General features: G+C 42.6%; 1 protein-coding gene across 1 annotated transcript in view; it reads right to left on the bottom strand.

Annotated features, from left to right (window-relative positions):
* The window catches only part of LOC106594307 (sushi, nidogen and EGF-like domain-containing protein 1), a 243,836-nt gene that overhangs the window by 55,866 nt on the left and 174,469 nt on the right, over positions 1-13,501 (bottom strand). Inside the window, exons 11-15 of the mRNA XM_045687965.1 lie at positions 11,296-11,409; positions 9,491-9,547; positions 9,127-9,234; positions 3,469-3,555; positions 2,922-3,059 (exon numbers count right to left, since the gene is read on the bottom strand). Of these exons, the coding sequence (XP_045543921.1) occupies positions 2,922-3,059; positions 3,469-3,555; positions 9,127-9,234; positions 9,491-9,547; positions 11,296-11,409 (504 nt within the window). The remainder of the gene's footprint in view (positions 1-2,921; positions 3,060-3,468; positions 3,556-9,126; positions 9,235-9,490; positions 9,548-11,295; positions 11,410-13,501) is intronic.

Genomic DNA, 13,501 nt, shown 5'->3' with positions numbered 1-13,501 from the left:
AAGAAGAAGAAGAAGAAGAAAGAAGTAGAGGAAGAAGAAGAAGAAGAAGAAGAAAGAAGAAGAAGAAGTAGAGAAGAAAGAAGAAAGAAAGAAGAAGTAGAGAAGAAGAAGAAGCAGAAGAAAGAAGAAGAAGAAGGAAGAAGAAGAAGAAGAAGAGAAAGAAGAAGAAGTAGAAGAAGAAGAAGAAGAAGAAGAAGAAGAAGAAGAAGAAGAAGGAAGAAGAAGAAGAAGAAGAAGAAGAAGAAGAAGAAGAAGAAGAAGAAGAGGAAGAAGAAGAAGTAGAAGAAGAAGAAGTAGAGGAAGAAGTAGAGGAAGAAGAAGTAGAAGAAGAAGTAGAGGAAGAAGAAGAAGAAGTAGAGGAAGAAGAAGAAGAAGTAGAGGAAGAAGAAGAAGTAGAGGAAGAAGAAGAAGTAGTAGAGGAAGAAGAAGATGATGTAGTGGAAGAAGAAGAAGTAGAAGGGGAAGAAGAAGAAGTAGAGGAAGAAGAAGAAGTAGTAGAGGAAGAAGAAGAAGAAGAAGTAGAGGAAGAAGAAGTAGAAGAAGAAGTAGAGGAAGAAGAAGAAGTAGTAGAAGAAGAAGAAGAAGAGAAGAAGAAGTAGTAGAGGAAGAAGAAGAAGTAGAGGAAGAATAATTAAGTAGAGGAAGAAGAAGAAAATGTAGGGGAAGAAGAAGAAGTAGAAGGGAAGAAGAAGAAGAAGAAGAAGAAGAAGAAGAAGAAGAAGAGAGAAGAAGAAGTAGAAGAAGAAGAGGAAGAAGAAGTAGAAGAAGAAGTGGAGGAAGAAGAAGAAGAAGAAGAAGAAGTAGAGGAAGAAGAAGAAGAAGTAGAAGAAGAAGTAGAGGAAGAAGTAGAGGAAGAAGAAAAAGTAGTAGAGGAAGAAGAAGAAGTAGAGGAAGAAGAAGAAGAAGTAGAGGAAGAAGAAGAAGAAGTAGAGGAAAGAAGAAGAAGAGGAAGAAGAAGAAGTAGAGGAAGAAGAAGTAGAAGAATAAGATGTAAGGGGAAAAGAAGAAGTAGAAGAGGAAGAAGAAGAGAAGTGGAAGAAGAAGAAGTAGAAGAAGAAGTAGAGGAAGAAGAAGGAGAAGTAGAGATAGAAGAAGAAGTAGTAGAAGAAGAAGAAGAAGAAGAAGAAGTAGAGGAAGAAGAAGAAGAAGTAGTAGAGGAAGAAGAAGAAGTAGAAGAAGAAGAAGATGTAGGGGAAAAAGAAGAAGAAGTAGAGGAAGAAGAAGAAGATGTAGGGGAAGAAGAAGAAGAAGTAGAGGAAGAAGAAGAAGTAGAGGAAGAAGAAGAAGAAGTAGAGGAAGAAGAAGAAGAAGTAGAGGAAGAAGAAGAAGAAGTAGAGGAAGAAGAAGAAGTAGAGGAAGAAGAAGTAGAAGAAGAAGATGTAGGGGGAAAAGAAGAAGTAGAAGAGGAAGAAGAAGAAGTAGAAGAGGAAGAAGAAGAAGTAGAAGAAGAAGTAGAGGAAGAAGAAGAAGAAGTAGAAGAAGAAGTAGAAGAAGAAGTAGAGGAAGAAGTAGAGGAAGAAGAAAAAGTAGTAGAGGAAGAAGAAGAAGTAGAGGAAGAAGAAGAAGAAGTAGAGGAAGAAGAAGAAGAAGTAGAGGAAGAAGACGAAGAAGAGGAAGAAGAAGAAGTAGAGGAAGAAGAAGTAGAAGAATAAGATGTAGGGGGAAAAGAAGAAGTAGAAGAGGAAGAAGAAGAAGTAGAAGTGGAAGAAGAAGAAGTAGAAGAAGAAGTAGAGGAAGAAGAAGGAGAAGTAGAGATAGAAGAAGAAGAAGTAGAAGAAGAAGAAGAAGAAGAAGAAGTAGAGGAAGAAGAAGAAGAAGTAGAGGAAGAAGAAGAAGAAGAAGTAGAAGAAGAAGAAGATGTAGGGGGAAAAGAAGAAGAAGTAGAGGAAGAAGAAGAAGATGTAGGGGAAGAAGAAGAAGAAGTAGAGAAGAAGAAGAAGTAGAGGAAGAAGAAGAAGAAGTAGAGGAAGAAGAAGAAGAAGTAGAGGAAGAAGAAGAAGAAGTAGAGGAAGAAGAAGAAGTAGAGGAAGAAGAAGTAGAAGAAGAAGATGTAGGGGGAAAAGAAGAAGTAGAAGAGGAAGAAGAAGAAGTAGAAGAGGAAGAAGAAGAAGTAGAAGAAGAAGTAGAGGAAGAAGAAGGAGAAGTAGAGGTAGAAGAAGAAGAAGAAGAAGTAGTAGAGGAAGAAGAAGAAGAAGAAGTAGAGGAAGAAGAAGAAGTAGAGGAAGAAGAAGAAGTAGAGGAAGAAGAAGAAGAAGAAGTAGAGTAAGAAGAAGAAGAAGTAGAGGAAGAAGAAGAAGATGTAGGGGAAGAAGAAGAAGCAGAAGAGGAAGAAGAAGAAGAAGAAGAAGAAGTAGAGGAAGAAGAAGAAGAAGTAGTGGAAGAAGAAGAAGAAGAGGAAGAAGAAGAGGTAGAGGAAGAAGAAGAAGTGGTAGAGGAAGAAGAAGAAGAAGAAGAGGGAAGAAGAAGAAGTAGAAGAAGAAGAAGAAGTAGAAGAGGAAGAAGAAGAAGTAGAAGAAGAAGAGAGAAGAAGAAGGAGTAGTAGAGGAAGAAGAAGAAGTAGTAGAAGAAGAAGAAGAAGAAGTAGAAGAAGTAGTAGAGGAAGAAGAAGAAGTAGAAGAAGTAGTAGAGGACGAAGAAGAAGAAGTATAGGAAGAAGAAGTAGAGGAAGAAGAAGAAGTAGAAGAAGAAGTAGAGGAAGAAGAAGAAGAAGTAGACGAAGAAGTAGTAGAGGAAGAAGAAGAAGTAGAAGGGGCAGAATAAGAAGTAGAAGAAGAAGTAGAGGAAGAAGAAGAAGAAGTAGAAGAAGAAGTAGAGGAAGAAGAAGAAGTAGTAGAGGAAGAAGAAGAAGAAGTAGAGGAAGAAGAAGAAGAAGTAGACGAAGAAGAAGAAGTAGAAGAAGCATCAGCAGCAGAGGCTCTTACCATAGGGAGGATAGAAGTCCTTGTTATCTAGGTCTGCCACACCTGTCTGACAGGTACACAGGTAGGTTCCTCCGTACTCCAGACAGGGTCCTCCGTCAGGACACGGCCTGCTGTTACTGCATGGGGTCTGGGTCACCTCTGAGGAGGACAGGGGGGTTAGAGAGATAAACATCATGTTGTGACACTATGTCAAGAGTTGCAAAGTAATTATTACATCAAGGCAACCTTCCATCAAGGCAACCTTCCATCAAGGCAACCTTCCATCAAGGCAACCTTCCATCAAGGCAAACTTCCATCAAGGCAACCTTCCATCAAGGCAACCTTCCATAAAGGCAACCTTCCATCAAGGCAACCTTCCATCAAGGCAAACTTCCATCAAGGCATCCTTCCAGCCTACTAGTCGGGTTCTGTGTGCCATGTGCTGCTACCTCGGTGAAAGCAAGGTGTAATCCACACCATGAAATGAACAAGGAATGTGTCTTTCTGTTACCAACTACAGTAGAATATGAGACTGGATCTACAGTGTACAAGATGTTATGATACGTACCAAACTGACAGTAGATTCCGGTGAAGCCTGAGGTGCAGTCACAGGTCCCGTCCACACAGACCCCTCCATTCTGGCACAGACACTCTCCTGAAGAGACAAGCAGAAGAAGAGGAAACCTTTATTATCTTATAAAAGCATAAAGTCCAAAACACAAAAAGTTAAAGCCACTGACAGAAGAGCTCACATCCTGCTGGGACTTTAGATATCGCCTGATAGGGTTGTTGATTTGATGGTGACAGCTAGTCTTACTGTGGTCTCTATTAGCCGACGCTAATGGTGACAGCTAGTCTTACTGTGGTCTCTATTAGCCGACGCTAATGGGGACAGCTAGTCTTACTGGGGTCCGACACATAAAGAAAAACAGTCACTACATAATCACAACATGTAGGTCACACGTCAGTACATAAACACAACCAGTAGGTCACACGTCAGTACATACACACAACAAGTAGGTCACACGTCAGTACATAATCACAACATGTAGGGCACACGTCAGTACATAAACACAACCAGTAGGTCACACGTCAGTACATACACACAACAAGTAGGTCACACATCAGTACATAAACACAACAAGTAGGTCACACGTCAGTACATACACACAACAAGTAGGTCACACGTCAGTACATACACACAACCAGTAGGTCACACGTCAGTACATAAACACAACCAGTAGGTCACATGGGGGGAAGCGTTGTGCCGTGAGGTGTTGCTTTATTGGTTGTTTGAAACCAGGTTTGCTGTTCACTTGTGCTGTATAAGATGGAAGGGAGTTCCATGCACTCATGGCTCTGTATAATACTGTAAGTTTCCTTGAATTTGTTCTGGACCAGGGGACTGAAATATGTCTGGTGGGGTAAGCACCTAGTCAGTGCTGTGTGTAAGTTGACTATGCAAATAATTAGGAATTTCCAACACATTAACTTTTCTTATAAAAACAGGATGTGACGCAGTCACAGTCTTTCCTCAACTCTCAGCCAAGAGAGACTGGCATGCACAGTATCAAGTAGTTCTCAAACTGGTATGAATAGTAGTATTTAGGGTAGTTCTCAAACTGGTATGAATAGTAGTATTTAGGGTAGTTCTCAAACTGGTATGAATAGTAGTATTTAGGGTAGTTCTCAAACTGGTATGAATAGTAGTATTTAGGGTCGTTCTCAAACTGGTATGAATAGTAGTATTTAGGGTAGTTCTCAAACTGGTATGAATAGTAGTATTTAGGGTTGTTCTCAAACACATGTTTTTAGGCTGCAGCATCAACAGTATCAACAGTCTCAGTCCAACATTGGAGTTAGATGGCCAACATGGGGAAGGAAAGGAGGGGGGGATACCTAGTCAGTTGTACAACTGAATGCATTCAACTGAAATGTGTCTTCCGCATTTAACCCAACCCCTCTGAATCAGAGAGGTACGGGGGGCTGCATTAATCCATGTCTACGTAATCGGCGTCCTGGGAGTAGTTGTTGTTCGGGGTTAACTGCCTTGCTCAAGGGCAGAACGGCAGATTTTTACACCTGAGTGCTCTGATTGTGCTTGTGTGTGTTTGTGTGTGTGTGTGTGTGTGTATTGTTTACTGTAAACCAAGAAAACCGTTTGACTTGAGGGCCACATCGTACAGATTCTTTTTTTGACCGATTTTGTTTGTGGGCCAGAAGAAGGGCAGTTATTTTAAAATATATATTATTATTATGGTATCGGCCCGTAATAATTTCTACGTTCATTCTATCAAGTGTAAGACGTTGTAGATGTGACCTGGAGTGTTTTTTAACCCCCAAATGATAATTTCTCCCTTTGATGATATGGAACAAGTTTTGTGGAGTGAGTCCGAGATGGCACCATATCCCCTATATAGTTCACAACCAGCCAATGGGCCCCGGCCAAGTAGTGCACTCTATAGGGAACTGGGCCCCGGCCAAGTAGTGCACTATATAGGGAACTGGGCCCCGGGCCAGTAGTGCACACTATAGGGAACTGGGTCCCGGCCAAGTAGTGCACGCTATAGGGAACTGGGCCCCACGCAAGTAGTGCACTGTATAGGGAACTGGGTCTCGGCCAAGTAGTGCACTATATAGGGAACTGGGCCCCGGGGCCAGTAGTGCACACTATAGGGAACTGGGTCCCGGCCAAGTAGTGCACGCTATAGGGAACTGGGCCCCACACAAGTAGTGCACTGTATAGGGAACTGGGTCTCGGCCAAGTAGTGCACTATATAGGGAACTGGGTCCCGGCCAAGTAGTGCACTATATAGGGAACTGGGCCTCGGCCAAGTAGTGCACTCTATAGGAAACTGGGTCCCGGCCAAGTAGTGCACTCTATAGGGAACTGGGTCCCGCCAAGTAGTGCACTCTATAGGGAACTGGGTCCCGGCCAAGTAGTGCACTCTATAGGGAACTGGGTCCCGGGCCAGTAGTGCACTATATAGGGAACTGGGCCTCGGCCAAGTAGTGCACTATATAGGGAACTGGGCCTCGGACAAGTAGTGCACTCTATAGGGAACTGGGTCCCGGCCAAGTAGTGCACTATATAGGGAACTGGGCCTCGCCAAGTAGTGCACTATATAGGAACTGGGCCTCGGCCAAGTAGTGCACTCTATAGGGAACTGGGTCCCGGCCAAGTAGTGCACTATAGGGAACTGGGTCCCGGCCAAGTAGTGCACTCTATAGGGAACTGGGTCCCGCCAAGTAGTGCACTCTATAGGAACTGGGTCCCGGGCCAGTAGTGCACTATATAGGGAACTGGGTCCCGCCAAGTAGTGCACTATATGGGAACTGGGCCTCGGCCAAGTAGTGCACTCTATAGGGAACTGGGTGCCATTTGGGCTGCAACCATGAACAAAATGGAGCTATGGCCCCTGGTTAATGGACTGCTAATTAGCTGGAGAGGTTTTCATTGGCTTTCTATGTTCAGTGAGTGTGGGTGTGTTTGGAAGTCCACATTCTCTTTGATCTAGGAGGTTGATTAGGCACTACCTTCTCTCTCTTGCTACATTTTCTTTCTCCTTCCTCTCCTGCTACCTTGTCTCTTTTTTTTATTTGATTTATTTTACCTTTATTTAACTAGGCAAGTCAGTTAAGAACAAATTCGTATTTTCAATGACGGCCTAGGAACATTGGGTTAACTGCCTTGTTCAGGAGCAGAACGACAGATTTTTACCTTGTCAGCTCGGGAATTTGATTTTGCAACCTTTCGGTTACTAGTCCAATGCTCTAACCACTAGGCTACGCTGCCGCCCTCTCCCTCTACCTTCTCTCTCTCCTTCCTCTCATTCTCACTCCTGCTACCTTCTCTCTCTCCTTCCTCTCCTGCTACCTTCTCTCTCTCTTCCTCTCCTGCTACCTTCTCTCTCTCCTTCCTCTCCCGCTACCTTCTCACTCTCCTTCCACTCCTTCCTCTCCTGCTACCTTCTCTCTGTCCTTCCTCTCCCGCTACCTTCTCACTCTCCTTCCTCTCCTTCCTCACCTGCTACCTTCTCTCTCTTTCCTCTCCTTCCTCTCCTGCTACCTTCTCTCTCTCCTTCCTCTCCTGCTACTTTCTCTCTCTCTCCTTCCTCTCCTTCCTCTTCTTCTCTCTCTCCTTCCTCTCCTTTTCTCTCTCCTTCCTCTCCTCTCTCCTGCTACCTTCTCTGTCTCCTTCCTCTCCTTCCTCTCCTGCGACCTACTCTCGCTCTATGAGTATCCTGCTCTTTTTTTCCACAGGGCCTTCCAAGTGAGCCAGGCAGGAAAGTATTTGGAATATTTAGGAGAGTCTATATAAGCCTTGATAGTTATTTCAGCTCAAGGGTGAGGAGTAACGTGAATTAGCAATGCCTGACATAATATTAAAGATCTTTTGGAGGAGCAAGTGGCAGAGGCTGTGTCCCCAACAGCACCATGTTCCACACTTAGCGCATTACCTTTGACCAGAAGTAGTGCACTACGTAGGGACTAGGGTGCCATTTGGGACTTAGCCAGAGTCAGAGCTCTGCTGCCTTGCTGCAAGGCATATTATACCAGCCGTGTCTGATGAAACTACTTGAATAAATACCAAGCATCAGCTTCAGCCCATAAACACAGAGGCCCCATATCCTTTCAAGTCTAGACAAAGCAGCACTTCCCCTTATTGGTAAACTAATAAAACGGGCCATAAAGCAATCATTCCCAACATTAAGTGACTGTTGTTGCCCAGGATCCCATCGTAAACAGGGCGCGGTTCAGATAACTGTCTGTGGTGATAATTAACATCATCAATCATCACAGCAGAACAGAACAGACACTCACCTTCTCACAGACAAAGGTCCACACATTCCCTCCTATGCAGCTAGAGCAGGATAGCTAGTAGCTGCATAGCTAGCTAGTCCCTCTCTCGTCTTCACTGTAGCTGTCCAACTGTCTTCTGCACGATACCTCTACCTGTCCAACTGTCTTCAGCTAGAGCAGACTCTGGTCCACTACCTGTCTGTAGCTTCCTGTCCAACTGTCTTCAGCTAGAGCAGACTCTGGTCCACTACCTGTCTGTAGCTTCCTGTCCTACTGTCTTCAGCTAGAGTAGACTCTGGTCCACTACCTGTCTGTAGCTTCCTGTCCTACTGTCTTCAGCTAGAGTAGACTCTGGTCCACTACCTGTCTGTAGCTTCCTGTCCTACTGTCCTCAGCTAGAGCAGACTCTGGTCCACTACCTGTCTGTAGCTTCCTGTCCTACTGTCCTCAGCTAGAGTAGACTCTGGTCCACTACCTGTCTGTAGCTTCCTGTCCTACTGTCCTCAGCTAGAGTAGACTCTGGTCCACTACCTGTCTGTAGCTTCCTGTCCTACTGTCCTCAGCTAGAGTAGACTCTAGTCCACTACCTGTCTGTAGCTTCCTGTCCAACTGTCCTCAGCTAGAGTAGACTCTGGTCCACTACCTGTCTGTAGCTTCCTGTCCAACTCTCTTCAGCTAGAGCAGACTCTGGTCCACTAACTGTCTGTAGCTTCCTGTCCAACTCTCTTTAGCTAGAGTAGACTCTGGTCCACTACCTGTCTGTAGCTTCCTGTCCAACTGTCCTCAGCTAGAGTAGACTCTGGTCCACTACCTGTCTGTAGCTTCCTGTCCTACTGTCCTCAGCTAGAGTAGACTCTGGTCCACTACCTGTCTGTAGCTTCCTGTCCTACTGTCCTCAGCTAGAGTAGACTCTGGTCCACTACTTGTCTGTAGCTTCCTGTCCTACTGTCTTCAGCTAGAGTAGACTCTGGTCCACTACCTGTCTGTAGCTTCCTGTCCTACTGTCCTCAGCTAGAGTAGACTCTGGTCCACTACTTGTCTGTAGCTTCCTGTCCTACTGTCTTCAGCAAAAGCATACTCTGGTCCACTACCTGTGGGATAATATATAAAATATTGTAGCTTGTCCCTCCTCTCATCACACCTCTCTGTCCAGCTAGAGTTGCCTACTTACAGATGTGGATCTTAATTTGATCACTCTTTAGTTACTGAGAATTTCCTGCACAGCAGGAGGTGCAGATGAGCTTTATGATTGACATAAATTCACTGATAACCCGCACTGATACACGGTTAGTCTAATTTTGCCCAGCTAAATGTCTAACCACCGATCAAGCAACATTATTGACTAAACGTTTATTTTGCTGTGACAATACTGGTCAAATTAAGATCCAACATCTGTAGCTGAGGCTTTGGCTTCGGTATCTACCTTCACAGTTGTCACCATAGAAACCCTGGATGCAGGTACAGTTGTAGTTCCCTGGGCCGATGTATTCACAGGTCGGATGGTTCTCACAGCCCTCCCCTTTACAAGACACTGCCAGACAGAGGACAAAGATAGAAGTTTTAGGATGCGGCTGGACACAGATTTATAACAGCTAATGTGGGTTAAATGCCTACACCAGGGCTGCTAGGGGAATACAGTGTGTGATGCAACAACAAAAAACACACACACACATACGGAACAGGCAAGAACTCTACCTTGTAAGAAAACAAGTGTTTGCAGTAAAAAGGTTAAGAAAGGATTCCCTCTCATTTGAGAAATACATTGTTTTTATTATTACAGCTTTTACCTGTTTGATTTTCAGTTTGAGGAGTCAACGATGAATCCACCTGGACCACCACCAACTCTATGAAAGAAAATTCAAAAGGCTTCAGGGCTTTCTCGCGGAAAATGTTGAGTCTAATAATTATTCAGGCAAGGAGAAAATGCCTCACATACTACTACACCATGTCAATATTACACAAAGGGAGCTCTTTCTTTCTCTCTGTTTTGTGTTGTTGTTGCTCTTTAGAGCCCGGGCCTCCGCTCTCAGCCATTAGCTAACCACACCGTTGCCGAGGCTGTGAAAACAGGCGACGCCTGTAAAAACCTTTAAAACAAACCATCAGGTCACTCTGACACAGAACTCCTAGCCACGCTCATGATGCGTCCCAAATGGCACCCTATTCTCTTTGTAGTGCACTACAATGCTCTGGGTTAAAAGTAGTGACCTATAAAGGGAATAGGTTGCCATTTTGTGACAGAACCTCACCCATCTCATTCTCCCAGAGTGAGGTTAGTCAGGTTTTGTTTCTTGCCTTGCTGTCTCAGTGAAAGAAAAACCCTCAAATCTATTACAGGAGCCAAACAGAGAGCGGGAAGTAGAACTCACCGGCCGCCGATGGTAACATTTTCTATCACGAACCATTGTTCCAAACACGAGGGGAAATTAAAACAGAGAGAGAGGAAGAGAAACGGTCTAGCTGACGCTAACTGGCAGGGTCAGTCATGATGCGTCCCAAATGCGACCCTATTCTCTATACCAGGGGTTCTCAAACGTTTTGGGGTCAGATACTAAATTCATCAGTGACCCCCGTCATAATCACAATACAACTTGAGTGTTATAAAAATAGACTTCAAGGACTTTTTCTGTGACGTCTGCAGTGCATGGCTGGATGAACCAAGTCTCGGGCCTGGGGAAGAACATTTAAAAGGGCCGCCTCTTGGTATTGGAGAGAAAATTTTGCAGTTTTCAAGGTAATTTCCTGTAATTCTACACATTTTACCATGGGGTAGAAATAATTTTGGTTGTTGCAGCTTTAAAGGTAATTTCCTGCAAATCTACACATTTTTCCATGAGGCAGAGACATAACATAGCCATTTTAAAGCTTAAATTACAGTGCATTTATGTAAACATTTTTTTTTAAATGTTTTGGGGAATGGTATTGAGTTGAATTTTTATAAATAATTGGTAGAGTACTGTGGATATATCCCTGTGAGCCTGTATTGTATTTCTATTGTATTACACAATTTAAACTTATTCCACAGATCCCTTGACCAAAAGTAGTTTAATCTGTTGTCAGTTATATTAATTTAAAACAAAACGTGCATATATAATTAGTATAATTGTTTTATCTGGCTGCCGCGGACCCCACTTTGAGAACACCTGACACTATACAGTGCATTGCTTTGACCAGGACCCATAAGACCCCATGTCTACTCCCGAGTGGTGCAGCGGTCTAAGGCACTGCATCTCAATGCAAGAGGCGTCACTACAGTCCCTGGTTCAAATCCAGGCTGCATCACATCTGGCCGTGATTGGGAGTCTCATAGAGCGGCGCACAACTGGCCCAGCGTCGTCGGGCTAGGCTGTCATTGTAAATAAGAATTTGTTCTTAACTGATTTGCCTAGTTAAATACATTTTTTTAAATAAAATGTTAAAAAGTATACTCTCTAGGTTGGCATTCACTGGCAGAATCAAAGTCAGGGTGAGTCCCAACAGGGCACCCCAAAAGGAGTGCATTATATGAGGAATATAGAGCCATTTGGGAAGGAGTCAGAGTCAGTTGAATAGTACTTCCCTTTAAAGAAGGAGAGTTTTGTCAGTAGCTCACCTGTCTCACAGTGTGTCCCGGTGAAGGCAACAGGACAGGTGCAGTTGTAGCTATTCACCTGGTCTTTACATTGTCCTCCATTCAGGCAGGGCTGGGAAACACACTCATCCATGTCTGGAATGGATCCACAAACACAACAAAAATATCAAGCCTAATTCATCAACGTGGGGATTTGAAATGGAATAGGGAAGGGAACACTGACACTACCTCCATGGTGCACAAATTGAAGAGAAAACTGAAGTCAAGACGGAGTCAAGAAAAAGTCAAGACAGAGACAAGAGGAAGTCAAGATGGAGTCAAGAGGAAGTCAAGAGGAAGTCAAGAAAAAGTCAAGAGGAAGTCAAGAGGAAGTCAAGAGGAAGTCAAGAGGAAGTCAAGATGGAGTCAAGAGGAAGTCAAGAAAAAGTCAAGAGGAAGTCAAGACGGAGTCAAGAGGAAGTCAAGAGGAAGTCAAGAGGGAAATTCAGCATCTATTGGAGGTGGAAGTTGATATACTGTAAATGGGATTTGGAATAGAGACAATTTCTAGCTAGTAATTAATATCACGTCAAAGGAACCTCTCCTATTCATCTTTGTACAGAGGAACAGCATAGTGTTTTATTGTCTGTTAAATCACAGAGCTGGATTAGGGTACTTCTTTCACTTAACAGCTGTCTGGTATTAAGGTGCAATCTGCTCTCACGTAGAAAAAATAGTTAATTAAATATACAGCAGGGTATAATAGTACTAAATAGTATTATACAGTACTGTACAGTATATGTACAGGATCTAATATGTACAGGATCTAATACAGGATCTAATACAGGATATAATATGTACAGGATCTAATACTGGATCTAATACAGGATCTAATATGTACAGGATCTAATATGTACAGGATCTAATACAGGATTTAATATGTACAGGATCTAATACAGGATCTAATACAGGATCTAAAACGTACAGGATCTAATACAGGATCTAATACAGGATCTAATATGTACAGGACCTAATACAGGATCTAATATGTACAGGACCTAATACAGGATATAATATGTACAGGATCTAATACAGGATCTAATACAGGATCTAATATGTACAGGATCTAATACAGGATCTAATATGTACAGGATCTAATATGTACAGGACCTAATACAGGATCTAATATGTACAGGGTCTAATATGTACAGGATCTAATAAAGGATCTAATACAGGATCGAATATGTACAGGACCTAATACAGGATCTAACATGTACAGGATCTAATACAGGACCTAATATGTACAGGACCTAATACAGGATCTAATACAGGATCTAATATGTACAGGGACGTAATACAGGATCTAATACTGGATCTAACATGTACAGGATCTAATATGTACAGGATCTAATATGTACAGGATCTAATATGTACAGGATCTAATACAGGATCTAATATGTACAGGATCTAATACAGGAACTAATACGTACAGGATCTAATAAAGGATCTAATACAGGATCTAATATGTACAGGATCTAATATGTACAGGACCTAATACAGGATCTAATATGTACAGGGTCTAATATGTACAGGATCTAATAAAGGATCTAATACAGGATCGAATATGTACAGGACCTAATACAGGATCTAACATGTACAGGATCTAATACAGGACCTAATACGTACAGGACCTAATACAGGATCTAATACAGGATCTAATATGTACAGGACGTAATACAGGATCTAATACAGGATCTAACATGTACAGGATCTAATATGTACAGGATCTAATATGTACAGGATCTAATATGTACAGGATCTAATATGTACAGGATCTAATACAGGATCTAATATGTACAGGATCTAATATGTACAGGATCTAATACAGTGTCTAATATGTACAGGATCTAATACAGGATCTAATATGTACATGATCTAATATGTACAGGATCTAATACAGGACCTAATATGTACAGGATCTAATACAGGATCTAATATGTACAGGATCTAATACAGGATCTAATACAGGATCTAATATTTACTGGATCTAATACAGGATCTAATATGTACAGGATGTAATACAGGATCTAATAAGTACAGGACCTAATAGAGGATCTAATAAGTACAGGACCTAATAGAGGATCTAATATGTACAGGACCTAATACAGGACCTAATAAAGGACCTAATACAGGATCTAATATGTACAGGATCTAATATGAACAGGATCTAATACAGGGTCTAATATGT

The sequence above is a fragment of the Salmo salar genome, chromosome ssa10 (genome assembly GCF_905237065.1).
Source record: "Salmo salar chromosome ssa10, Ssal_v3.1, whole genome shotgun sequence".
Lineage (NCBI taxonomy): Eukaryota > Metazoa > Chordata > Actinopteri > Salmoniformes > Salmonidae > Salmo > Salmo salar.
This window is presented reverse-complemented; position numbering and strand designations above follow the sequence as displayed.